The sequence below is a fragment of the Callorhinchus milii genome, unplaced genomic scaffold (genome assembly GCF_018977255.1).
Source record: "Callorhinchus milii isolate IMCB2004 unplaced genomic scaffold, IMCB_Cmil_1.0 Scaffold9, whole genome shotgun sequence".
Lineage (NCBI taxonomy): Eukaryota > Metazoa > Chordata > Chondrichthyes > Chimaeriformes > Callorhinchidae > Callorhinchus > Callorhinchus milii.
Genome location: NW_024704750.1, coordinates 12343403 through 12370286, shown reverse-complemented (window position 1 = coordinate 12370286; position 26884 = coordinate 12343403). Strand labels below are relative to the sequence as shown.

The 26884-nt window shown below is 39.0% G+C and overlaps 1 protein-coding gene across 1 annotated transcript in view; it reads right to left on the bottom strand.

Moving 5' to 3' along the window:
- akap6 (A kinase (PRKA) anchor protein 6) overlaps positions 1-26884 on the bottom strand; it is a 113694-nt gene that overhangs the window by 61666 nt on the left and 25144 nt on the right. Inside the window, exons 4-6 of the mRNA XM_007893379.2 lie at positions 16538-16660; positions 13827-13923; positions 10651-10814 (exon numbers count right to left, since the gene is read on the bottom strand). Of these exons, the coding sequence (XP_007891570.2) occupies positions 10651-10814; positions 13827-13923; positions 16538-16660 (384 nt within the window). The remainder of the gene's footprint in view (positions 1-10650; positions 10815-13826; positions 13924-16537; positions 16661-26884) is intronic.

The window sequence follows — 26884 nt, the reverse complement described above, 5'->3', positions numbered from 1 at the left end:
CCTATATAGATTTGTTTTCAGGGTTTGGGGAGGATCCCATTGGCCAGGAAAGACAGCGCTGGTGAATGGGCCATTCTCTTCACTTGGGTGTATCGATTCTTTCACGTCAGCTTAGGTGCTGATCAACAGCAATACTAGGCACACCTGACATTTCCTTCACGCACCAACACCAACACATTCTTCGGAACCCATTAGCTAAAAACTATCAAAGTCGAAGTCATTCTTTGCTATGGGCTCAAGAAAAGCAAGGATTTAGCAGCAATAGCAGAGCTCATTGTACTGCTAACCCTGAGCATCACTCAAAGTTGATCCTTAAGCTGCTTCACCAAAGCCCAATTTGAAATCAAATCTGGGCCGTTGTTATTTCAGCTGAATTCAGGTTTCACCCTTTCAACAATCAATGGCTCTTCAGCACAATCTCAATGTCACAACTTTGGAATATTACAGAACCCTTTAACTGAAGAATTGAGACAGGACTACATGTTTTGCTAATCCCAAAGCATGACTAGTACCTGAAACTTAATGACGAGAACATGAATCGTCATAGTCTAAAAGTTTTAACACCTTCACCTGCCAATAATACTGTACTCTTTTCCCATTGCATTGCAGTTAACAAAGATACTCTAAGACACAAATGGTTTCACTTTTAGAAATATAAATATCCAAGATTGGACCACACACCGCCTACTTTAAGTCAACCCACTGCAGTTTGTTCTGGAAAAGAATCCTCTGCTTTTCAGATACGTCTAAGCTCATAAAACAACAACAACTGGACTGGTTTAAAGTGGGAGGCTCACCTTTAATATCCAATTTAAAAATAGAACAATTCCATCGACTTGTAATTGAATTTAGCATCCTTTGGCTTACTTACGTCGGGATCTGATTTTTGGACACGGTGAGTAGTGATGACATTATGGGGAGGGGGAGGAAAAGTTATTGGGGAACGATTGCAAGGCAGCTGAGTACATAGATGAAACATGATCACTGAAGCATGCTGGCTTAATCACTGGATTTCTGCTGATGTGAATTCAGCTTCCTTAGCAACTCCTCCGTATAAGCTTGAGTGATTATTTCACCCGTGCTTACTGGCTGAATTTTACAAACCGTACGATCTTTACTATTAACTGTTTCTTTTTAAATTAAATGAATATATTGGAATTATTACTCTTTTCTTGATGGTTGTATTTTTTCACCAGGTATTTTCTATCAGTTGGGGCAAGAAGGCCAAAGAATTTAATGATCATCCTTTTGTTTAATATTGTGCTTTATCATATCATCGAGATGTCTCAAAGCACTTTGTAGGATACACTGTAAAGTGGATTGACTGGATTTTGTGGGCGAAACACAGCAGCAGAGTCATGTCCCAGAAACAGCCATGCAGTGAATTTTATTTGGGGGATTTTTTGGTCAGGGCACTGGTAGAAATTCCCTTCTGTTTTCGAATAGTGACATGGGATCTTTAATGTCCATCTGAACAGGCAGATGGGATCTCGGTTAAATGTCTCATCAGAAGGACAGCACCTCGTACAATGCTACATGTCCCAGCACTGCACTGAAGTGTCAGCTTCGACTATGTGATTCCAAGTCCCGACATAAGGCTTGAACCTACAAACTTCTGACTCAGAGACGAGAGTGCTACCACTGCGCCAGGCTGACACATTTCCATCTGGCCATAATTCATGTTACAAGAATAATCTCAATATAGAGAAAAAAAGCTCTTATAACGTACCATGTTTTCGTAGTGTCACATGGTGCTAGTAATATCGAACAAAAGAAACTACATTCGGGTTAATCTGTTCACAGAAAATGTGGTGAGGATTATGCTGAAACATGGCTCCTGATCAATCTTACAAAGACCAATTACTTGGCAATGAATGGTACTTCTTCATGAGGGTCCTGCTACCTGACGTCAATTGAGCACTTTTACTTGCATAGAATGATTGTTTCCTGGGCTCCACACAAGAGTCCTTCAACTGATAATATATTCTGCAACAGTAGCTATTTGTTGAATAGAAAAGCTGTGGGACACAGGAGGGAGTAAATGCAGCATATTAACATTGCTTCTGCTTTTTGTGCTATTCTCCTTCAATTATTAACCATTATTCCACAGTTTTATTAATATTTCTGTTGAGCTGCATCTTGTTCATGTTAATTTTGCACAGACAATGGCCTGTAGGACTCGAATGTTATTGTTTAAACCACAAAAGACAAGACAATGGTGATGTGTTTGTCTGTCCAAAACACAGCTTGTTTCAAACCCTTGTTGAAGGTGTAAAGCACTGAAAAGATTAAACTGAGAAACGTTTTGTTATGACAGGACATTTCACATGGGCACTACAATAGTGTATTGTTCTTGCCATTTTGCAAGTGGGAAGGAGCAAATACTGTACCTTTTGGGTTCTGCTCATTAAGGTGGTGTCTGTATCATAGTGTCAAATTCTGAGCTGGAGTGGGCTAACATGTCCATTCCACTCTTAGAAATATAGACCGAGAAGCACACATAAAAAGCTCTAGGTACAGGTCCAGCACAGACAGAGAATGCCGAGAGGGATGCAGACGCAAGCACAATGGAAACACAAACTGGTGAACAATACTGTAGGGACATACACAGACATAAATACAATACCGAGTTGGACAGGTACAGTAGACAGGCAGAGAGTGGCACAGACATTTTGGAAACATTATGGTGAGAAAAGACAGAAAGAAAAGACACATGGAAGAGAGAGATACCTACACATACTGTCGTCCCACACATTTTATTCACAGCCTTTTACAGTGATACCGCACCTTGCATATCAGACAAACGAGATAGCATAAGGTAATTGATCTGTCCTCGTGCACCAAACCAATGCTTGAAACAACCAGTTAACTACTATTAAACCTGCACCTGATTCAAACAACAGAACATTAGTTGAACTATTTAAATGCAACTACGCACAACGGTTCAGATATTCTAAGTGACTTCAGCGGCATTCACTTATTTGATGCAAATTAAAATCGAAGACAATTGCTAACTGAAAAATCTATTAGTCACCTTCCAATTACAAACATCTCATGCAGAATACAGATCACATTGATATTAGTCTAGCACCAAAATTCCACCCGCATACCCCATAGCACCTTAACAGCACCAGATAGATCAGTTCAGGAAGCTACATGCAGACATATGCTTAATGCATTATTATCAAAAAGCAATAGCTATCAAGAGAGATTGTCGAGCTTTATTCACATCCAAATTGCATTTGGGGAGAACGTAACCATATTTTACTGAGTTGTATTAACACAATAGCTACAAGCCAATGTCTTTTGTGTGTTTGTTTTAATATGGATTGAATAAAAGCAATTTAATTAATTTTACATCAGAATCATTTTTGCATACAATCTTTTTTTAAAAAAAACTTTCTGCAAAATTGTGTTTCATTGACTAACTGATAGCAGAACAAAACTGCTAGACAAAAGAGCTAGTACATGAGATTACCTATATATATCTTTTGGTATACTTCACTTCACCATGGCTACAGGTTAAAGATATCCTCAGATGTATCCTAAAATGCTTAACTTTAAGCTAATGTCATAATTCTCAGATGTAGAACATTATTTAATTCCTCGGGTTCCCTTCACTGACTTGCACATATCAGCTGCTGCAGTGTCACAATATTTAATAAGTTGTTCTGAAACCAAAGTTAGCAATCCATTTCCAAATCATTCCTGACTCAAGAAGACATTTGTATGCTGTGTTCATATTTCTGCTGGTCTGCAAATGAAAAACAATAATAAAAGACCATGGAGACAAATGTGATTGTTCTCCCTAAGTCATGTAGATTTTCCTCTACAAAATCGGCCCTATAACTGTTTTGCTATTGATTACATGACAATATGTTGGGAAATGAATTTCTGAAAGCAATGATTGCGTAGTTTTGGAGTTTTTTTTAAGAGCCATGCAATGGACGTTTCATCGCCTCATAGAAAGAACATCAAGGTAAGTGGCCCTTATTAACCTGTGGCTGTAGAAAAGCTATCTCAGCATGCAACTGCTCAAATAGATTCACGAAAACAATCAATGCCCCTTCCTGCTAACTTCTCCATTTATTCATCAGGGGAAGGACATGTGAACAAAAATGTTTGTGTAAAAAAAACTCACATTTTCCCCCTACCAATACACATTTAATGTAATTCAACATTTAGTGTACTCCATCCAAGGGGATTAATATCTATGTACTTACAGAATTAAGGGTACATATATGCATTTGTCTTTAGAATGTATTCCTCTTTTGTGCAGCGATAATACTTGTAAAACCCAGAAGATGGAGTATTGTGTGTCTCAGGATAATTCAGGATGTTTGTATCGAGGAATCGCAATGTGTTTGAGGAAACACAGGAGAACTTGCTGCTTATTTCAACAACTTGTATATAAATAATTTGAAGTGCATTACAAAATATAATTGATAAGAAATTGAGTGAATGTTGTTTTACAGCTGATCTGCACCAGCAATGACCCACAAACAACATTGAGATGAGCAGCCAATTAATTTGAAATTGGGATAAATTAGGGCTGAGGAGGGGAATGTAAAACATCCCTTTGAAAAAACAATGGATCTTTTTTAAGTCCACCGGAAATGCCAGTAGTGGGAGTTTCTTCACCTCTATCTGGGACCTGGTCTAATGGTACAGAAGCCTGGAAATGACGGGAGTCTCAGTGTTTAGTTGTTGATAACCAAAGTTATTTTCAGCTGATAACTTGGTAATAAGAGAAAACACTAAAATTTAGAGCACCGAAGAAGGCCATATGGGTATATGTGGGTATGGATATATGCTGGCTCTTTGAAAGTTCAATCTATTCAGTCCCTTTACCTGTTCCCTACTGCCCCAGAAAAGATTCATGTTTAGATATCTATTTAGTTTCTTCTTTAAACCAAATTTGTACCACCACACCCGACAAGTCATTCTACTATGTTTGTCTAAAACAATTTGCTCACTTACTAACCATCTTAAATTGTTGCCCTCAAGTCACTGACTCACTGACCAGTGGAAATATTTTTCCCTATCCATTCTACCAACTCCTCATAATTTCCTCTATCAGGTCTCTCCCTCAAACTTCTCAGTTGTAATAAAAATAGGATAAAGTTCCTCTAGTCCCTGATACCACAAATATAGCAGGGAATTATCTTTAACCTACAGTCAGCTTTTCACTGTACATTTTAACATATCACTTCTATTCCATTTAAATCTTCTCAGCACCTCCAGAATGATACCAGTGATAACAAAATGATAACGAACAATACATACTACAATCATTGGGGCACACCAGCAAACACTACACTGTCATTTTCTTCCTGTTCGTGTAACTACAAAACTTAATGCATTGTTGTCTGGAGTACACATCAATAAAATGATTACACATCAAAACAGTATTGGAATTATATTGTACAGTGTGCTCTACTGCACTAAGGAAATGTGCTGCTCTGATGTGTGCTGTTTATGGCTCCTCTAGATGGCAATGTGTTAAATGAGCGAAACGGTCTTGCCCAACTCCATTAGCTCAGACTGGATAGATGAAATCTATGCTAGATATCTGGAGATATCATGCTTTCTGTGGCTCATTTGCTACTACGCACAGGTTATTACATTTTTACTCATCATCAGTTTTCTATCTTCTTGCGTTTGATTTTTATGGCAAATTAAAAATGTAGCCGTAAACACAAAAAGGGGGAATAATCTTCTTGTATGGAAAAAATAAGACTGACGATAAAGTACTTAAGAACAAAGGATTTTTAAAATAGAATAAATTCACAGTGGCTGAATTAAGATTTTTTAAAAAAATGGTAAATACAGTTTATTTGGAAATTTGTGACTTTTTATTCTATTCAATTGTTTTAATAAAATAATATACAGAAGCCAAGATTATTCTGGCAAACAGCAGCCATATATAGGGTTACATATATCGTGACCCTCAGCTATATAAAGTGTTACATGTCAGGAAGGGACCATCACACTGAAGTGCATTTTGCTCTTTCCCAGAATAATCTTCCTTTCTGTATAGTTTTTATTGAAACAATTGAATAGAATAAAAAGTTGCAATATAAGTCAGGTATCAAACTGCTTCTTCCATCACAATACATTAAAAAGATGTCAGCATCTTCAAATATCTGTTTAACTGACGCATTAACTCAGCGCATTCCTCACTCCATAGAATAAACTACAGTGATACAATGAAAGACCTCCTTCCAGATATCCCAAGAAACAGGAAGTTGACCATTATGTAACCTTTACTTTTAGAGTGTATTATTTTGGCTTTTATTCCACCGCTCCATTATTCAGCCCCAACCCACCCATCCACCCCCACACACATCAACCGTATATAATTTACCATTCCCAGGCAAAGATACAAGACAGGCGAGAAGTATCCAATGTTGCTCTATAAATGGTAAATGGTCATTAGGAGGTAAACATGAGCAGCCTGGGATCATTTGATCTCAAAGCTCCCATCTCTTTTCATAGCCTCTGGAGTTTACACCCTCTTTGTGGCTCAACTGAGATTAAAATCTGAATGCAAATGTGCCCCTACCCCTCTGCACCACATCGGAACATCAGCATCCTGCATCTCCATTTGCTGCCTTACAGCGCAGCGCAGAATATTCTATTTTGTTGGACGGTATCCTCTGAACACCTTTCTCAAACATTCCATCTGAATCTTGTGCCACTTTAACAATTATAGATATAAAGTCCATTTATGGATCTGCCTGATAGGATTAATAGCCTTCATTTTCATTATTATTACTGTTAAAAATAACATTTACTAACTGTAATGAACTAAAAGACATATATATTCTGTTGGAATTTATACATCTGCAATCCTTCTTTTTAAGCAATTACTTTTATATATACTCTCCCGTGGTAAAGCCGCCAAATACACTCAGCCATGAGTTTTCCACTGTACCTTATCCTCTTCCATTTTCCTAAGGCTTACAGAAATGCTCAAGCCAAAGGAAAAAATGAATCCCAGGTTTGTACATTAGAGAATGAAGCACGGTTCTTCATTGAAAGATGCAAAATATATTGTCAACGTTATAAAATACAGCTCACCTGATTTCAGTTCTGCAAAAAAGCTAACTAAATGACCCAAATTTTGGTTATCTATCAACTGCAAAGTGCCAAAACTTTACAAATTTAGGAATAGTTAGTCATGACCCAATGGTCCTGTTTAATGGCCCATTCTTGAGGATTACAATGGATGTTGCAGGAAGATTTGTTGAGAACTTGTGACCTTCCTACCTACTACTGTATGATAGTCACCTGCTAATGAGACAATGTATCTGATAGTCATTAGTACCAATGAGACAATGGATCACTGTCAGACCACCATCATCCTCTTTGTTAATTTGCTGTAAGCAGCATGATAATGGATATCACTACTGAATGATTTTGCAGATTAAAATGATTTATATTAGTTACAAAAAAATTATTTCAAAAAATTATTCACATTTTTGAATACGTACACACTATAAAGATTTGTTAAGACAGAATTATTTCTCGATTGGAGGAAATGTTAAGTATTATTAATCTATTTTCAGTGTTTGTGAGTGTTTCTATTGTCCTTAATTTCTGATATGACTATAAGTGTTCTGAGATGCTACCTCACGATAAGGGTGAATGCCATTTGTTGTTAGAATCCTTTTGATTATTTAGAAGATACAACAAATAGTAATAATCACCGCATTGATAGCGCTTTTCACGTCTCTGTAAAGTGTAATGTCTGCATTTAGGTGGCCAAATGTGGCACCAATCTTGTTCATCTCAATGTCCCACAAATTGTTTTAAATTAAGTGATCGATTTCATCTAGGAGATTATTGGCCAGGAGACAGGGAGAAACTCCCTTCTCTTTTTTAAATTGTGCCATGCGATCTTTAATGTCCACCTGAACAGGCTGCACAAGCCAACTGAAATCTCTGACACATGAAAGTTTACTAATTCACCAGACACATAATTTCCATTTACTTCACCCGGAAAGAACATTCATTGAATAACAGGGAAAGATCAGGGTCAAGTAGATCCTCATTAAAACTGTGATGGCAACTGTTTCTTTTGATGCAAGCTAAATGGTTGAAATAAATTCACTTATTTGCAGGTTTCATTTTTCTTACATCAATTACCTCTCACATTGGACAAGTAAATATGTATCAATTCATGAAGAAACAACAATTTTCATTTACATTGTACCTTTCACATCTCCAAGAGCTTCACACAGCTAACTGGGCACCTGAGGGGTTTGGTGACGTGGGTGGTGGGGGGCGTGGCAGGTAACCAAAATCCATCAGAAAAGATAGGTCTTAATAAGGCATGTTTTAAAGGTGCGGAGACAGAGAGACTCTCGGATGGAGTTCCAGAGAATGCAGGTGGAAAGCTTGAAAGCTCTCCCACAAATGATGGGGTGGGTCGGGCAGGGGATTGAAGTGGGCCAGTATCTGCTAGGGGTGGATGAGGTGGGTAAGGTTGCAGGAGGTCGCAGAGGTAAACTTGGTACAAATATGCCAATTTCTACAATGTAGTGGGATCTGAAATGGAATGTATCTGGTGCACCAGAGTCCGAAAACGGCTTGGGGTGAATTTTACGTATTTTCATTGTTTTTATTAAAATGTTTCATCACATCAACATCTTAACTAGTTGCTATTTATTGTTGCATTTCTTTGTCCAAATGTAATGCCGTTGTTGTTGTTGTTGTCCATACTGTAACATTGCAAATATGTAACAAAACAGAGAGATGAGTAACAGCCACGGGGAGAAAGCCGAACACACTCCTGGAAAATGACAACCGCAAACATCATCTGAACATGTTGGACTGCGAGCATAGGATTACACTTTGGAGCTAAACAGAAACTATGGCAGACAGTACAGTACTCGGGGGAAGAAAGCAGAGGAGCTGGCAAAGCAAGCAACGATTGTAACTAAGTAGAGACAGCTTTCATACAGTTGTTAAAACAGATAGAAAAACATGAGGGGGAGCCAGGGATGAAGAGAAGAGAAAGGGGGATCTAAGAAGAGAATAAACAAGAATAATGAAGAAGGGAGAAAAAGAGGAGAGTGAACAGATATGTTTCTGACTGCACTGAACATGGTTGGAGCAAGGTAACAAAAAAACAGAATCCTATGTGTGTGTGGTGGGGGGCAGGGTGGGGAGGGGGCTAAGGAATAACATCTCTTCTGTAAAATGAAAAAAATAAACATATAAACTATCAGGAGACGATAAGTCACAGTGAAATGGGAGAACATGAAACCTATCATCAGCTCTTCAGCTTATCAAACATGCCATAATATTTAACGAGGGTTTCCGGCCCCTTATATCAGAGAAAGCAAGTATCAATGTAGGGTAGGGGTGGGGGGGAGAAGAGGCGGTACAGTAATGATGACAGACAAAAGCAAACTCTCAGATAATAGATAACAGCAATACAAGTTATGGTGTGGAGGTACTAGTGGCAGAACCTGCTGTGAAAAGAATACAGTCATCACTGAATCAAGTGACTATCAGCTGTCCGATAAGAAACAGAAGCAAAATGCAGAAAAGCAGTGGGGGCTGAAAAGGTCCAAACTGACAGTGACCTGCACTAGACAAATGTAGAGAATTTAACAAGCTGATATTGTCAACCTAATCTTTAAAGGGAGTCTCAAGCATCAGTGAAACCAAGACAAGAAAGGTGAAACATGAGAGACAAAGAGACAGAGAGAGAGAAAGAGTGGTTGACAGAACAACCTCAATCACTGTTGCAATAACTTTGTTTTCTCGGCCATGAGAAGTGACTACACAAAGCAATGGAAAACATTAGAGCTGAGGAAAAAGCCTGGAGCAGGAAGACCGTTACTGCTATAATGATAGCTCTACTTGCTTCAGTGATGACAGCTAACTTCAACAAAACAAAACTCAAAATATAATAACCAGAGACGCTAGCTGGTTAGACCGTTGGATTAGAACAATGAACTTCCACTCTTGGGTCCTAAGTTCAATTCCATCTCAGACTTGGATGCAACGATCTGAGAGTCTGCAATTGAACAGCCTTAACCTTCGTCTAAAGGCAAGTTTAAAGCATCACACTACTTTAATTTTCCAATCTCGCTCACAAAGGCAATGTTATTGACTCATGTCAGAAATGGGATGCAGTGGGGGCTGAAAAAGGTCTTAGTTGCAGTGCAATGTTTGCATTAAGGCAAACTCAGGGACCAGCGCCCACTGGCAATAATTGAATTTGAAACCATTGCTCCACCTTACTCATTGCGGTAACATTGATCTTCATCTACACCCACCTTGTGATCACAGAAGAACCAACTTTTTAGTAACTGACAGTGAAGTCGTGGAGACATCTGCAGGAAGCTTCCTTGCTTCCCCTCCAACCTACCCAATCCCCAAATGTGAAAGAAATGTTTTGCGCTGGAAGAGTAAACATTTTTCAGAAGAGAAAAGCAAACTACCAACACATTGATGTTACCTTATTGCCTCTGTACATATAGAGTGAAATGACCTCACTCATCTTGCATTTTTATTTTAAATCTGAGCAGCAGTCTTTGCTTTTTGCCCAGTGGCTATGTCTGAAAGCAATTGTGCACAGTTGGAATGCTCCAAGAAATCCAATGTGTAATTGTCAAACTTCAAACCACTTACTTTGGGACACCCAGGACCTTCCACGCAGTCCACAGTCACATCAGTTGCCAATATCTCAGCTTTGATTATGTCCAGAGCTCGAAGAATCCAGCTGTGCTGTCGTTTGATTTGTCTCTGTAGCTCCTGCCATTGACTTGTAATCATCTGCAGCATGCCCTTCAATCCTTCAAAGCAGAACAGTGAGGTATCAGCATTTGCCAGAAGTTAGCGTAAAAAGTCAACAGCTTTCAATTAATAAATGTTCCAGGCAGGCACTGAATTCAAGAATTTGCATTTCTTTTTTTATTAAACAAGAAATTGAATCAAGTCATATGGAATGAAGTCACATTCTCCATTCTTGAAAGATGTATCGTAACATGGAAGAAAGTTTATTTGATAAACTAAACCTTCCGATTCTTAACGCGAATCAATGCAGCCGTCACTTCGCACACCGTCGTCAGCTTAATTTGCGATGTTAGTTAGAAACATTGGAAAAATTAGCTTTTCTCAGATGGATTGACAATGCTCAACAATTGAATTGCTCTACCTGCTCCCTATAAAATGCTGTTTCTTGGTGAGGATTAGCACTGGTCACTTCAGTGCCGTGCTGTGCTTACATTACTCCAATAATCTGTAAACCACATCTCTGAACAGCACCCCTGCTGTCCTTATGAATACACATTTCCTTTTCAACATTTTAGAGTTGGACCTTTAAAGCACTCACATTATGAAATTAGGTGCAATGTTTTGGATAGATACAGACTCCAACTGCTTAGAAGAAGATTGCAGTGACAAGAAACAAATTCATTTGAAACCCTTCATAATTACCCAGGAGAAACATCTTCATTTACTACTGTGTCTGTATTCAAATAGAGCAAGACTACAATTCCGTTGAACCCCCAAGTGTTCGCTGCCAGTAAAACAGGTAGAAGCAATACAGGATATAAATATGTTTTCACTTGGTTTTGAATAGCAGAGATGAAAACTGTTTGTATGATCTAATCTTTCAAATTACATTTTCCTTAACCACAAGTATAATCGCATTGCCTTAAAATTAAATCAAGCTGATGTATCTAAATCTTTGCAAGATTCGACTTGACTGTAAGGGCCTTAAAGTTGATCGCATGCCTATTAAGGTTCAAACATGAATGTAGATACTTGGGTGAAGCATCACATGATGATTGGCATGCAAGGACCAGCAGATGGTTAAAAAAAAAGCATTAAACAAGGAGACAGGAGGGGAGGAGATGTAAAAATGGTGAGAAGAATCAATAAAGTACTTTGATTTCAGAAAGGCAAATTGGAGAGACCGGTTTGGGGCAGGAGATGTTGTTGCTCAAATTTATGGCAGGAGATTAATGCAAGATCCTGTATAAGATTTCTTTAACAGGAAATTTATAATGCCAGGGCCACACTCGGTGATCTTAAGAATGTATCTGCTCCAAGGCTTTATTCCTTGCAGTAAAGTGCACTGTACAACCTTAATAATATAAAATAATAATCCATACATTCGATCTAGTGCCTTATCATATTATTACATCTCCATTTCAGAGTTTTTTTTTCCAAGTCCAGTGATTGTTTATGTGTAGGCAATGTCCCACAAAGAGCCATGAAGTGAATGACTCCCCATCCCCCACCCACCACTGCGCACACACACATTTATTTTCTGGGCAGTTGTTGGCCATGACATGGGGAAAAACCTCCTTGTCTTTTCGAATAATGCCATGAGATATTTAACATCCACCTGAACAGACAGAACCTTGGTTTATTGTCTCATCCCAAGGGCAGCACCTCCGACAATGCAGGCTTCCCAGCACTGCACTGGAATGTCAGCCTAGAATTATGAGCTGAAAGTCTCAACATAGAGCCTGGACCTACAAGCTTAAGAAGCAAAAGTGCTATCATTTGAGCCAGGCATGGAGCACTATTGCAAACTGCTTGAACTCTGGCTGCAAAAGAGACAGGGGGTCAACTCTCCAAGTAATAGATGTTGGCATGTTATACATCAGTATAACCTGAAATAATCTATTAAACTTCCCCGGTGACAAAATAATAGCATGGGGATGCCCGCTCTCGTTACCGGTGTACAATTTATGGACTAAGCTATTACATGAAGCTATAAATGGGCAAATGGACAGATGTTTTGTCAGCTATGAATTTCATCAGCCAGAAAGATTCCCTCAACTTAATAAGCTTAGCTCTCCAGCCAACGTAAGCACAATCCTGAAGCAAGCTATTGAAGCTGAATTCCCCTTTGCCATGGAAGGGTGTGTATCTCTGGGATATAAACATAGATCACCCATTTCATGCTCCTGCTATATTTCATGCTCCTGCTACATTACATGCAGCACATTTTCTCACTTTATTTGGTGGATATTTCAGGGCGCCTCACACAAATGACAGAAACAATCATTCGATCAAAGGTTCGCTCAGCTCTGCAGCATATATGTGCTAGTGCTTGGGTAGCATTTGAGGCTGGTTAACAGTGTCAGTAATTATGGTTTAAATGGGTAATAATGCTCCTTAAAAAAAGCCAGAATTGCTCTTTCTCCTATTCAAATAATTATGCAAAACAGGATTTACGCGGTGTGTTTTAAAACCCTGAATTTGAAATTCGTCTGGAAATAGGGTAACAGTGTATAGCTGTTCGTCTAAAAAATTATTGATGGTACCTCTACCTCCATGCATGTGCAATCTACCATACCCAGGGCTTAGGAAAGCCTTTGCTGTGCACCTGACTGACTCAAGATTTCAAAGAAAAAATAATGAATCTTTTTGTTTTCTGATAGAACACAATCGGTCACTTGTTAAATGCAGGCGAACATGGTGTTCTGACTGATGCATCAAAATCAGCTTTGATGTGAACAAGCGTCCCATATCCAGTGCTCCACATCCACAGCCCCACATCCACAGCCGGGGGAAGTCGTATCAATATGTATCCTTCCAAATGTACTGGCCAAAATCACTTTGATATTCATGATTTGCTGTGAACAATATAATCAGTACAATTTTGCTCTAAATCTGTGATTGGCACAAAGTTGCAATAAAAGTTATTGAAAAACAAGCCTTCATGTTCTGATACATCAACTTTCTTTGGAGGGTTAATCCTGGAATTGTATGAAGATTGCACAAATCAATTTGCATAACGGACCCGTGGAAATCCACTCTGAGGACGTTTCACAATGTTGGAGACTTACCGGATTCCTGTGATTCAATGAGTTCCAGTAGCTGCTGGCCCTCTTCAACAACTGCATCTTTAAGGGCACAGTGACTGTCTACATTTAGTTTAAAACTCTGCAAAACAATGAAAGAAGTAGGTTTAAAAAATCAGAAATATATTCTTATACAGGTTGAAACGTCATTGAGATGCTTTGCTTTTTTCCTTCAAAACCTTTTATTGTTTCCTCTCCTCCCCAGGGTAAAGTTTCAATGCCATACATTACCAGCTGCACTCAGGTACTTCAAGTGATCATTAGCAAAGTAGCAGAAAACGTATTAAACCATGGGTTGGTTGGGAGTTGGGGTATCCCAGCCAAGCTCAACCTTGCCCATCTCACTGTTCACAATACTACATTACACCAGTGGCCAGAAGCACAATGATTGGCTGGTATATTGTCTCCATAGTCCAGGGACACCAAAGCAAATTGGAACGTCATTCATGCTCTCCTGCCTTGAGGTTCCTTAGGTCATCGCTGACCAGTGACGCAACCTACAACATCCCTGGTCTGCGTGACCCAATGTCAAATTAATGTGCATTTGCTCACTGAGTTATGACAGAAGTACTTGCTTCTGAGCAACAAGTAACAAACTGCCAGCCTGAGCTGTTCTCAATTTAGTTCTGAGTGGTCAGTTACAGAGCACACTTGGCAGAAGCCTGAGAATAGGTTGCCACCTGAACTAGGTGATGGTGTGCGACATTGAGTAGCCTGAAGCAGGAGAGAGGAAACATGGTATTTCAAGTTGAATAACACACCTGCAGACAAGTATTTGCATATGTACACACACACACTCACGTGTGTGCACACACACTTGTAAGCACAGCTCATTAATAAATTACAGCAGTGATTTCTGATCAGACATGGTTACATCTTAGCAGTTCTCTTCTTGGGGAATACCTGCCACCACACTTGCCATGGGTCATCTTACACATCTGTTAGCACACAACTAAAGAGCCATGATTGGCACAGGCTTGGGAGCCTACTCTCATTGGTTGGCATTATAGAGGAACCATAAGAAAAGCAACAAAAAACTATGAAAATTAGTATGCAAAATATAATTTTAAAAGCATGTATCAATCTTGATTACTGTACCATTTACTCAGTCAATTAAAACAAGCAAAATGTTGCTAATTGATAAGTGTATGTTTCAGTTTCTAATTTATGATTAACGCTGAAACCGATTTATAAACTTCACACTTTGTATCTCTGATTAATTTAATTAGGCACCAAAGAAATTAATTACAGCTTGACATTTGATCTCGTCAAAATAATCTTCAGCAAGGGCACCGTGAAATAAAAAATAAATACTGTATCCACTTCCCTAATAATAGTGACCTCCTGGAAGTTCCCTCACCAGTCCCGGCATTCTGAAATATACACTGTCTGCCAGAAGAGGGCACACTTAAGATATTTTCAGCAATAAACACCGATAATAGCACATTATCATACTACATTGGTTCAAATGGAGAAGGCCCTTCGGCCCATTTGATCTAATGGTTCCAGAATACCCGCCATACTATTCTCCCGTCATAGCATCAAACTGTATTTTTTAAAAAAAGATTTCAACTTCTTGGCCTCAACCACCCTCACTGGTAATCGGTTCCAGTTGATTACTCTCTGGGTAAACAAATATTTCCTTGTGCTCTCCTAAAATTGTCCCTTGTAATTTTTAATCTGTACCCTCTTGTTTTTCTGTATTAGCACATTCGAAAGTTTTTCTTCTGAGTTTACATTGTCAATCCTTTATAAAATCTTATACTGTATAACCCTATAAAGCTCCTCTGAGATATCTCCTTTCAATCCTGAAGAGACCAAGTCTGTCTAATCGCTACTCATAACTCATTCCTCTAACACTGGAGATCATCCTCATTACTTTGATTTATAAACTCCCATAATCAAACAATGGGAGTCTTTCAATGAACATATTCAAAGTATGTGCCATAATGATTATAATAAAAAAGCAATTTTCCTGACAGAAAAGGGTTTGGCAAGCCTTTTTACTGTTTGTTTGAAAATATGGCACATTGTTACTATTAATTTTAGTAACCACACGGCTTACCAGTATAAAGCCCAATATGTTTCAAAAGCACTCATGAAACCTCCCCACCTGTTGGGACTTTGACTTGCAGGCATTTCTGCATCCTCCCAGTTTCATCAATGAAGCCAATCAGCTATGCCCTTGGATGACTGCAGACTTGCCTGGCATGTCTCTTCAAACCTGAAGAGACCCTGCTCAACATCACACACAAAAAAGTGATTTTTCACACATGGTCTTCAATGGATCTTGTGTACCCATAAATATTTGAACCCAGAACCTTCTGATCCCAAACTCAACAAACCAAACTATTTGGGATGTCTAAAAAAAACAGGGCAGGATGATTCAAATTTTATAAAAATACATGACTGGGATATACAATTTCACCAAATTAAAATTGATACAAGGCTCTGCTTCCTCTCCAAAAAGCAAAGGGTTTGCCAAACATTGTCATGAAGAAACTTCTGCTTAGCACAGTTGTGAACAGTTGTAATTACTTTTTTGTGCACCAGCCATAAACTTGTACAACTATCTAGGTTTCTAATTACAAATCTTTTTGGGGGGATGGTAACATGTAGTGAAGCCATAGAGCTGCCAGCACGTAAGATGTTTGACAATTTCCTTAGCTCGATTCAGTATCTAAACATGTACTTACCAGATGGGTTTCCAGGTAAAGTTTGAGGCTGTCAGTATCTGCTTTCGGAGGGGTCCAGTTCTCTGTTGTTTCCAAGGCTTCATACAGCCAATTAATTAATTCATCAAGCTTATTTACAAAGCCCTAAAGGAGAAGCAGAGGGGGTTATGAAATTATGAAACAGCAACTGTTTATAAACTACATTGACCTTATCCTTCGCAGTAAATAATAATTACAGGGGTTCTGAATCATCTGTCAGTATTTACTGATAGGTAAAATGATCCATCAAAATATTGCCAATTTACCTGCAGTTCTCTTAGGTAATGTGACAACATGGGTTTGCTTTAACATGTGCCGAAAGTGATAATATTTTAGAATATTGTTAAAGAGAATATATTATTAAAGAGATGAAATTATACAAGAAATAGTTTCAGCGGTGAATGAATACCTAAATAAATGAATAAAATACCTGTGCATAAGTTTAAAAACTAACCCAAAGTTAAGATGTACTAAATATTTCCACCAAAGGTAACTTACACAGATAGCAGTAAACATCTACAGCTTGCAGAGACCATGAATCATTCACTGCCCCATCACACTCTCATAATTTTCTTTCACTTCCCCATTTTTTCAGGGGATCCTGACTTTGTTTCGATCTGATAACCTTGCTTTTCATCATTATTTCTGTCCTAATCTCACTTCTTCCAGGAACCTTTAATGTAGAGAGACCCAGGTTGATGTTTCTGATTAAACTCCACAGTTGCAAGGACTGCATTCATGTTCCCTCATTACAGTCAGTGCAATCAGAAAGTCCACTAAACATACATGAAAAGTCATTAGTAGTGGGTGATTCGTCTATTTTATATCCAGAAAATTGCATCACTTTTCACTGTGGTCATTTCTCAGACTGCGCAAAACTGGAGGGAAATCTGTTATAGTTGGACTTTGTTTAGCGCTATTCTTGAAGATGAGAACTTGGATTGTCTAGCCTGAGCATCCAAAGTATTACAAAGTGGGATTGCAACAACGTCAACACATTCTTTTCATAACACTTTCCAGCTCACGAGTCTTCCTGAAATCCCTCGAATGAGATCAAAACCCACCAGATAAAACATAGAATACAGGTTGTTATCCAATACACCTGCTTTATGAAACATCACACCTGCTTTATGAAATTCTGAATCATGTACGTTGTGAATGGAATAATTAGTCACATTCCTAAATGGGGAGTTAATGCTCACTTCTGAACCATAATAAGCTATGGAAATATTTCTCAAAAAGGGCATGCCACATTCTGTTTCTTTGGCATGCTACCAGAAAAATCAGATGTGTAAACAAACCTACTTGACTAATTCATTGCTAAGCACACTGTCTCCTATGCTTATGAATATCTCATCAGCCTGGACTGCTGGGCTGTGTGCAGCTCTAACTCTGGGGCCCCTCTGTGTGTTTACCCACAAGTACCATTTGTGTTAGCGTGAATAACATCTGCGTTTAAGATAAGTGCAAATTTTGCTCTGTGCCCATTTTGTTATCCCCTCCTCCCATTGAAGAGAAACAAAGGGGAGAAGTCGATGTGTGGCTCAGAATAAAGCTGCATCAGCACAACATGTGCCGCCTACAAAATACACAGTCATTACACTTTACAGTAAATCGTGTGACGTGTTTCGGGAGGTGCAGAATTGCAGGTTTCTCTATTGACGGGGAAAATCAGCTCTTTGTTATCTTCAATTTATGAGTATTTCTGAAGAATAAGTAAACAGTAGATTTCCAAAACAATAATAAAAATATATCAACTGGGCTGGTGTTTTCTCTCGAGCACCACTCGAGACTGAATTCAAATGAATGCCCTGATTTTCTTGAAAAGTAGATACTTTGTCAAAAGATACACAGATGGAACAGATTTTATCAATCTATAAATAGTGTACTTCCTGTAGGAATTTGATGATTTATTGTTCACAAAGGAACGCAGCTGCCATTGTTTCTGATTGAATGTCAAAGTGACGACAATGAAGAATAAAAATGGTTTGATTATTTTGAGAAGCGGGGGGAGGGGTGGGGAGGAGAGGGGGGAGATCTGCATCTGTCCACCCACCCCCAGTAGGTTTCACAGCACCAGATATACCCTGACCTCAAAACACAGTCCTAAAATCACTGTCCATGCTGCTCTTCAGATCAGTGTGTAGTGGATAGGCTCCCTGCTGACTTGGCTGAGATTGGGATCTTTGTGCCTGGCAATGAGGAGTTTAACGCAAGTCTCACAATCCATGGAACAGCCTATTTGTTCTGCTCCGGGCATTGCTGCTCTCTCTCTCTCTCGTTTCATTTTCTGTTCAAGAGTAATGACTTTTGATTTGGGAGTCTGCAGCATTGAACCATATAAGCATGCCAAGGTCGATTCCGCACTATGCTGAATTGGCCAATATTTCAACCAGGGCCATATCACGGCACTCTAGTGGGCTTCAGTGTCTCTTAACAAGGAAAGGAAAAGAGAATCAGATAATTTTCCGCTCTGATCATCATCTAGAATCTTCTGCTGCAATGAGCAGTCAGCACGTGTCTGCGACTATATCCGAACTTCAGAGAGAACAGGAATGAATTCCATCATTGATTGCCATCCACAGTCCTGTTGACTCTCACTCACATCTTAGCTCACACAAAGAACAGACTCGAGGGATGCAGTCTCGGAAGGATGCCAGTGCTCACAAGAGTTAGTATCTGCCGCAGAAGAGGAGGAGGGAGGATAAAATGGGCAAAAAGAAAAGGAGAATCTTTTAAAATGTACTGTATTTTCTCCTCTATCTATTCAGCAATTGTATTGAATTTTATACGGTAAGTGCTGGAGACATAAGGGGAATTGACTCAAAAAAATTACTGAGCCAGACAGTGCAAGCCAGTTAAGTTATGATGAAACTCTTTTTTAATCAAGGAATGAACCCTCTGCAATGTTTGACTTTGTACCATGTTGTGCGGCTGTAACGTATGCCAAAGCCTCCCATAGTAACTAACTTTCTGGCTCAGTAAATCTTAATTTTCAAATCAAACTTAGAAAGAATCGGAAACATTCACAAATCCACGATACTGTTATTAAATATAAATAAAATTACAAACAGTGCATCAAGCTGGATCTGCAGTCACTAGCCCTCGTTGGGTCTGGATCCAAATATTATTTTGAGCTTGTAGTAAAGACGGGGGTTTCAGCTACTAGTCTTTGCAGCCTCGGCTCTGACCTCTCCTCGTGTGCTGTCAAGTGTGCTCAGTGCTCCCAGCCTGCACTTTTGTGCCTCTTTCAAGAAAGGATTCTTTTGTTCTCACTCCCCCTACCTTTAGCTCTGGGTACTGCACTCCCCAAATGTGTGTCAATCCCAACCACTACAAGATGGAAGTCAAGAATGTGCGCCCTCTACGCCTTAGCAATCTTCTTTCAAGATCCTTTGAAATATTTCATACATTTAGTTGGTTGCTTTCCAAACATCTTGAGTGCCAGAAAATATTAAGATCAGGCAATTTTTTTTTAAACAAAGATCTAACAGTTTATTGAATTTCATTTACATAGAGATTACGGATGAGCAACTGCAGAGGTTATCAATCTGAATTAGACAAATGGATAGAGAGGCTACAGCTCACGAGTGCTATACACACCCACTACCATCTGCAGCCGTCTCGAAGACATTATAAATTTTAGATCCCTGTATTTTCCCTCAGGTACTGTGGTAGGAGGGAACGATCGTGATGTACAAGGTAGAATGAAAATGTGGTGCTCAAAGGCTAGATTGTTCAGGTTTTATATTTCAATTGGCACAGCTTATTTTTGATGTGCAACATAAGCCCCCCAATAAATCCCAAGTGCTGAAGCTCTCGCCACAGATTGATTCCCTCAATAATAACCCAATCTGTATGTAAAAAGATACAAAAACAATACATTCATGTGGGCTGCGATACATCTGAATTGTAGTCTTAATACACCCCCAAAAATTACACTTTCATTGTCCTTGAAAGGACAATTATTCTCCAAAGCAGCAGCGCATTTTCTTCCAAAATTAAATAACATCAGAAGCAGCAACAAGATGAACAGCAAAAAAAAATGATTAATCAATAAGCTGTCAACGTAATTGGCAAAGGCACCTTATAAATAATGAAGACAACTTGTAGAAATCAAAGTGATTTTCAAACTGTTTTGGCCAACAACATTATACAATAAATAAGATTGGAAACTGGCAGCAAGGCAAGTTTCATTTCCATGTATTTGATGTAACTATATGCTGAAATAAACCACTCACGCTGGTTCCTTTTGTGTAAATAAGAACAGCAAGCAAAAATATTACAATGATTCCAAATGGCTTTGAAACATTCGATTTGACATTTCGCTCAAGCTTACAGAATTTTTTTTATTCTTTATATAAAAATGCAATAAAAAGTTGCGAGTTGGCTGCTTTTCATCTGTAGTTTCAGTTAACCATCATATCACTGATCATTTGCGGTTGGCAAACAGAGAAACCACATCCACTTACTCACATCCTACACTGACTTACACTAATACACATCACAGACACATTCACACTGTTCACCACTGACACTCACAGTCAACCCCCACACTCCACACTAATACTCACGGTCATTCCACATTCTGAGATCTGACCACATACCCTCATACTCACCCGATACACTTCACACTGACACAGACACATACATTCACCCCACATACTTGCACCTCTGTGCTACACACTCATGTACTGACCCTCCCATTCTCTCCCCCACACCCCCACACACCTGCACTGATGGCCAAAAAGTTACAATACTGCATAAACCCAATTAACCTGTTCCAATCATCACAGAAAAGCTTTTATATGACAATTGTACTTTTAGAAATACCAGCCATTTTTTTTAAAAAAAAGGTATTTTCACTTTTTTTAAAAAACTTTAACATTCTGGTAAAGCTGGCCTGAAATCTTTTTCAGAGCCAATATATCATGTATACAAGTACTTTGAGACGTCTCGAAGACATGAAAAGCGCTATATCAAATGCTAGGTTTATTATTAATATCTTCCTGAGGTGCAGTGTCCAAAACTGAATGCAGTACTCCAGCTATCACCAGGAGGCAACCTCGTGCAATGTGAGTGTGTTTAAATCTATATAACTGATATCAAATTCTTGATCTGGTCAATTAAAATTAACATTTCTAGTTTTTCTTACAATTAGTTAGAAGATCTGTATCTGAGTTTAACACAACTGTGCAACTGATCCAATTTACAAATATTATTTACGCCAATTTTGCAAGTTAATTAGAGATCTGCACTGCAGATAAGCAGAATTCGGGTGGAGACGACTTGAAACAAAGTCCTAGCCAAGAGGTGCTCAGCTTAATCTTATCTGTTCAACTGCTGAACCTGTGATCAGAAGCTGTTTCAGTGTTTCGTGTTGCATGTTATACAGCAGTACCGCATTCCAGTAATGGTGCAGAAGCCACAGTTCTTTCAGAGAAACATTTGTTTGGTTTAATTGGGCATCATTATCTGCATGAAATATGTAACCTGACATTTTAATCACTGTTCTAACAACACCAACATATGACTCGCAATGTTCTGAAAGCTTTCTCTCTTCAATAAAAATGTAAAGGCAGCAACAATTCGCTTGTGAATGGCAGAATAGCTAATTCAGTTTCTCTTTACACCTACTTGTATGTTTATTTATGCTTTTCTGGGCTACTTCCTAGCATATAAACCCACATAATATCCACCTCCATAAAATGTTATGGTTTTATTTGAACAATAAATTTTTTAATTAATCCCCAGCACAAGCAGATGATGCTCATAAGCACTCCTCAGACAACAACAAGCCGTGGGACAGTTCAGCAGATTTAGATACTGAATAACAGTATGGTAACCCACTCTCTAGCCCCCTGGCATTGGCTACTGAGCAAAAAGGTTTTCCAAAAAAACAGAATGGTTTATAATAATAATAATAGTCCTTGCATTTGATATAGCGCCTTATCACGACTTCAACACGTCTCGAAGAGCTTCACATAATATACTGTAAAGTGAATTGACTGTATATTCTGAGGGCGAAAACTGTTTGTGCGCCAAGGGAGTAACCAATGAAGATGTGGGATAGCAGGGGCAGCCTTTCAGCAGCCTTAGAATGTCTAATGTTTTACGACATTAACAACCACAACAACCTGTATTTATATTGTGCCCTTCACGTGGGGTAGCGTCTTGTAGCGCTTTCCTGAGCCAATGGTAACTGGACCATGATTCATGCAGTTTAACAACTGAGTGAGAAACAGTCCTAAAAAGAAAACCTGCAAAATCTGCAGAGCTATAGTTCTGAAACTATTGAGAAAATGGTAGTTAACAACACTAAGATATTCTCATTATCAAACAGCTAATAGTCAGGAGGTTAGATAACAATACTCGGCCTTGCGTCACCCCCACCCACCCCCCACCCCTGAAAATACTCACCATCATTACACAGACTAATTCAGGCTAAATAGCTTTAATGTGTGACATGAAGGGTGGTTGCCTTTTTTTTTAACCTAGGCCAATATCTTGAAGTACTTTGCTGAGATGATGTGGATCATTGAGAGCAAGAATTGATTGTCCAACTGGCGGGGGAGAAGGGAAGGAAACTGTAATGGTACAGTTCATGTTTTGCGATTATTGCAGAATCTTATCAAAGGATATATAATAAGACACACTTGTATAAAATGCAATGAACGCATGTTAATCTAATCAGCTGCAAATTATTTTACATTAAATATGCTCAATATTTTCTGCAGTGGATTTAACAGTGTTTCGCTATATCACACAGCAACAATTTCAGGCAGGAGGAGCCCATCAGTTCCTCTCGCCTGCCCATCCACAAGAAAGCAATGAACAAGAAAAGACCATTGGACCCTTCCTTTCACAGATGAGGTGTAATTTACTCAATTACAAATTCTAGCCAACCATTTCATTTTCTGAGCAGAGGGTTAGAAAGTATCTCACTAGCCCACCACCAGATAAATCAAGCAGAACTCCAGAATACCTATCCATCCTTCGAACCTACATTATTCATTCTTGACATGACATTTCCAAGGTCCCAGTAGTACAGGAACCGTCACATCATGCACAGCATGTGATTATTTCTGGCTGTATTTATTCTTATAACCCTTAATCCAACTCCAACTCAAACAATTGAACAGCTTTCTTTTAAAAGAAAGGGTTCATAGCCATCTTGTCACATGGTCCAGTATATCTACAGACTAATCCGTCATATCTCCCTCTACATAAAAACACCGCTCTCTTAAACAAGATGCATATTGTGTGTTGCATAACACGACTAAGCAGCAAGTGAATCTTTCAAAAGTGTTTTTATTCAAAAATGTCTACATTACAAAATAACCACTGTAGTTTGTTAGGGGGAGGTGCAACTTGTAACACAAGCAAAAACAGATGATCTTCACTTTTGCTGTGATCATCAGAACCTTTGAATGCGTTACTGCCTTGTTAAATTTATGAAGCCTTGAAGAGTGCCTTATTTTTGCATTCAATATAACACCTTCACATATTGAAGCGTCTCACAGCACTTCATACGAGTTATCTGCAAATGCAGAAACTGCAAATATAGGGAAATGTGGCAGCTAATATATGCCAATGACATTTCACAAGCAGCAACGAGAAATGTCCCAGAGCAGCACACACACAGTGTGAGCATCATTCACCACTGGACAAACACGACAACCCTACCCATTTAAGTGGAAATATTTAACTGTATAAACCCAGAGTTTTGCAATAGATAAACATATAGACACAGAAAGTGAGACAGGGCCTTTAACCTTAAATCGTGAGGTTCAAGTGATGATCATAAGTCAGTCTTGTAGTACAATTTGTACAATTGATATTGCAGATAACGGGGAGAATTCAGGATTTACTATTGAATGCTGAGAATGTGAAGCTATTATATATTTTGACTGCACAATGCTTTTAGAAGTACAGTGAAGGTGATCCTGTGTATACAATAGAAACCATTGCACACTGGAGATGGAGATAACCTGCAAAGCAATATCACATGCCCTCTAGGGGCTGGCCCATGGGGAAACAGTGAAGGTCTGAGAGCAGTCTGCCATCTGTAATCTTCTCAGCAACAGAGATATAAATCCAGAAGGCCTTAGACATAGAGATGATTTACATCACGAAAGTTACTTTAAACTCAGAAATTATATTTACCGGATACGCTAGGTTGCATTAATATATTCAAGTAAAATTTATATTTTCACATAAACTTCTCGCATAAAAGAGATGTGTGAAGTGCTTCACAAAATGCAATTAATTAGAAACAGTGAATATTACAGAGGAGAACATCTTGACGACATGATAAGGAGTTATATCAAATGCAAAGATTATTATATGTTATTATATGTTAAGAGGTGAAATCATATTTCATTCTCTCTCTGTCTTCCTCCCGCTGAGACTTGGTTTAAAATATGCATTTTAGGGAGAAACTGAAGAACAAACATATGGCTATTAGCTGGGCCAATAGATAAGTGCGGAAATATTTGCCAAAAATTGCAGGGAAATTTGTTTTTTGACAGAATTGTGGAAAATTGCGGAGACATTTGACATATTGTGCTGAACATTTCAGGAAGTTGATTGGTGCTATCTAGGCACATTTTACTGCCAACCTACATTTTTTCATGTAAGCATGAGGAAATAACACATAGATCGTTGCAAGGCATTTTTATTAATTTCTTGTTTAACAAAAACTGGATGGCCCGATTGGAGTGAGGGACACACATTCACACAGAGACGCTCAAACACACACATACACACAAACACATACACAGAGAGGAGAGAGAGACACAGACGCACTCACACACAGACACTCAAGCACACACATACGGAGGAGAGGCACACTCATATAGATACATAGAGAGAAAGAGACACACAGACACCCTCATAAACACGAATAGAGAGAGACACACACACACACAATCTCAACTACGGGGTTTCTGAGTAGAGTGACGTCAACTAAACACACAGCCAACAGAGGCCCGGGGTCAGAATTAATAATAATAATCCTTGCATTTGATATAGTGCCTTATCACATCATTGATACATCTCAAATCACTTCACAGGATATACTGCAAAGTGAACCACTGTGTATTTTGTGGACGAAACGCAGCAGCCAATTGCGCACAGCAGTATCACACAAGCAGTCGTAGATTGAGCGACCAAATTATTACTACTTATTTATTTGTTTTTTTGGAGGGATTAGTACCCCCAGAAAAGGAATCTGCCAAGAAATGTAATGTTTAGTGGGCGCTGCTTGTAGCGGATTCTGCGGAATGGAAATCATCCACCACTGCACGACTGATCAGAATTTTACTCTCACAAATGTTCTGCTGAAATCACTTCTTAGGTGAAGACCTCATTTAGTGAATTCATGTGAAAGAAACAGGAAGCAAGAAGGTTTTGCAGTCAATTGACCTCAGAACAAATCAACCAAATAATAACTATTTTGAAAAAAGAATTTGGAGGTTTTCTTCCTCTATTACTGCTGAAATAGTTTGATGCTTATTCTTTGCCTCTTGGTCATTGAAATGTATTGTTTGATGGTAATTTGGGGATGAAATAGTCTATGCTATGTTTGCAGCACTTAAATCTATTGTTCAGTCATCCACCTCCTCAATAATATAGATAATTGTTTGGGGAGGACAAGTTTGCAGGGCTATGTGGCGAGCGCGAGGGAGTGGCATTGAACTCGATAGTTCTTTTCAAAGAGCCGGCACAGACCCGATGGGCCAAATGGCCTCCTTCTGTGCTGTACAATTCTATGATTCAGCAGAAAGTAAACGGGATCGGTCATTCTGACACCCACCTAATAAATACTGACCCACAGTCCACAGAGACATGGTCGGCAATTGGTGCAGTGACACACGGTGGCCACGCGATGGCACCGACGAGCTTTCAAAACTTCACAGGCGTTTGTTCGCTGCAGTGCAGCACTGAAATACTGCAGAGCAGCCAAGGCCTGCAGTCACCATCACATTCAGCAGACCGTGCACCACCTCACCTGAGGAGGGCAGGCTTTCCACACAAATGACAAAATACACGATTCACGACCCTTGCATTTTGTACTTATCACGTTGCCGAAACGTCTCAAAGCGCTTCGTGCGATTTTACTGTAAAGCGTAGTGACTTTGCAGGCGAATGTGGCATTCACTTGCGCGCAACAAATCTTAGCGGGCCACAAACAGCTATGACCAATATTATCTGGGGGATTGTTAATCATTTGCATTCGATGTAGCGCCTTATCATAACTTTAACTCGTCCCAAAGCGCTTCACAGAATATACTGTAAAGTGAATTGACTGTATATTTTGTGGGCAAA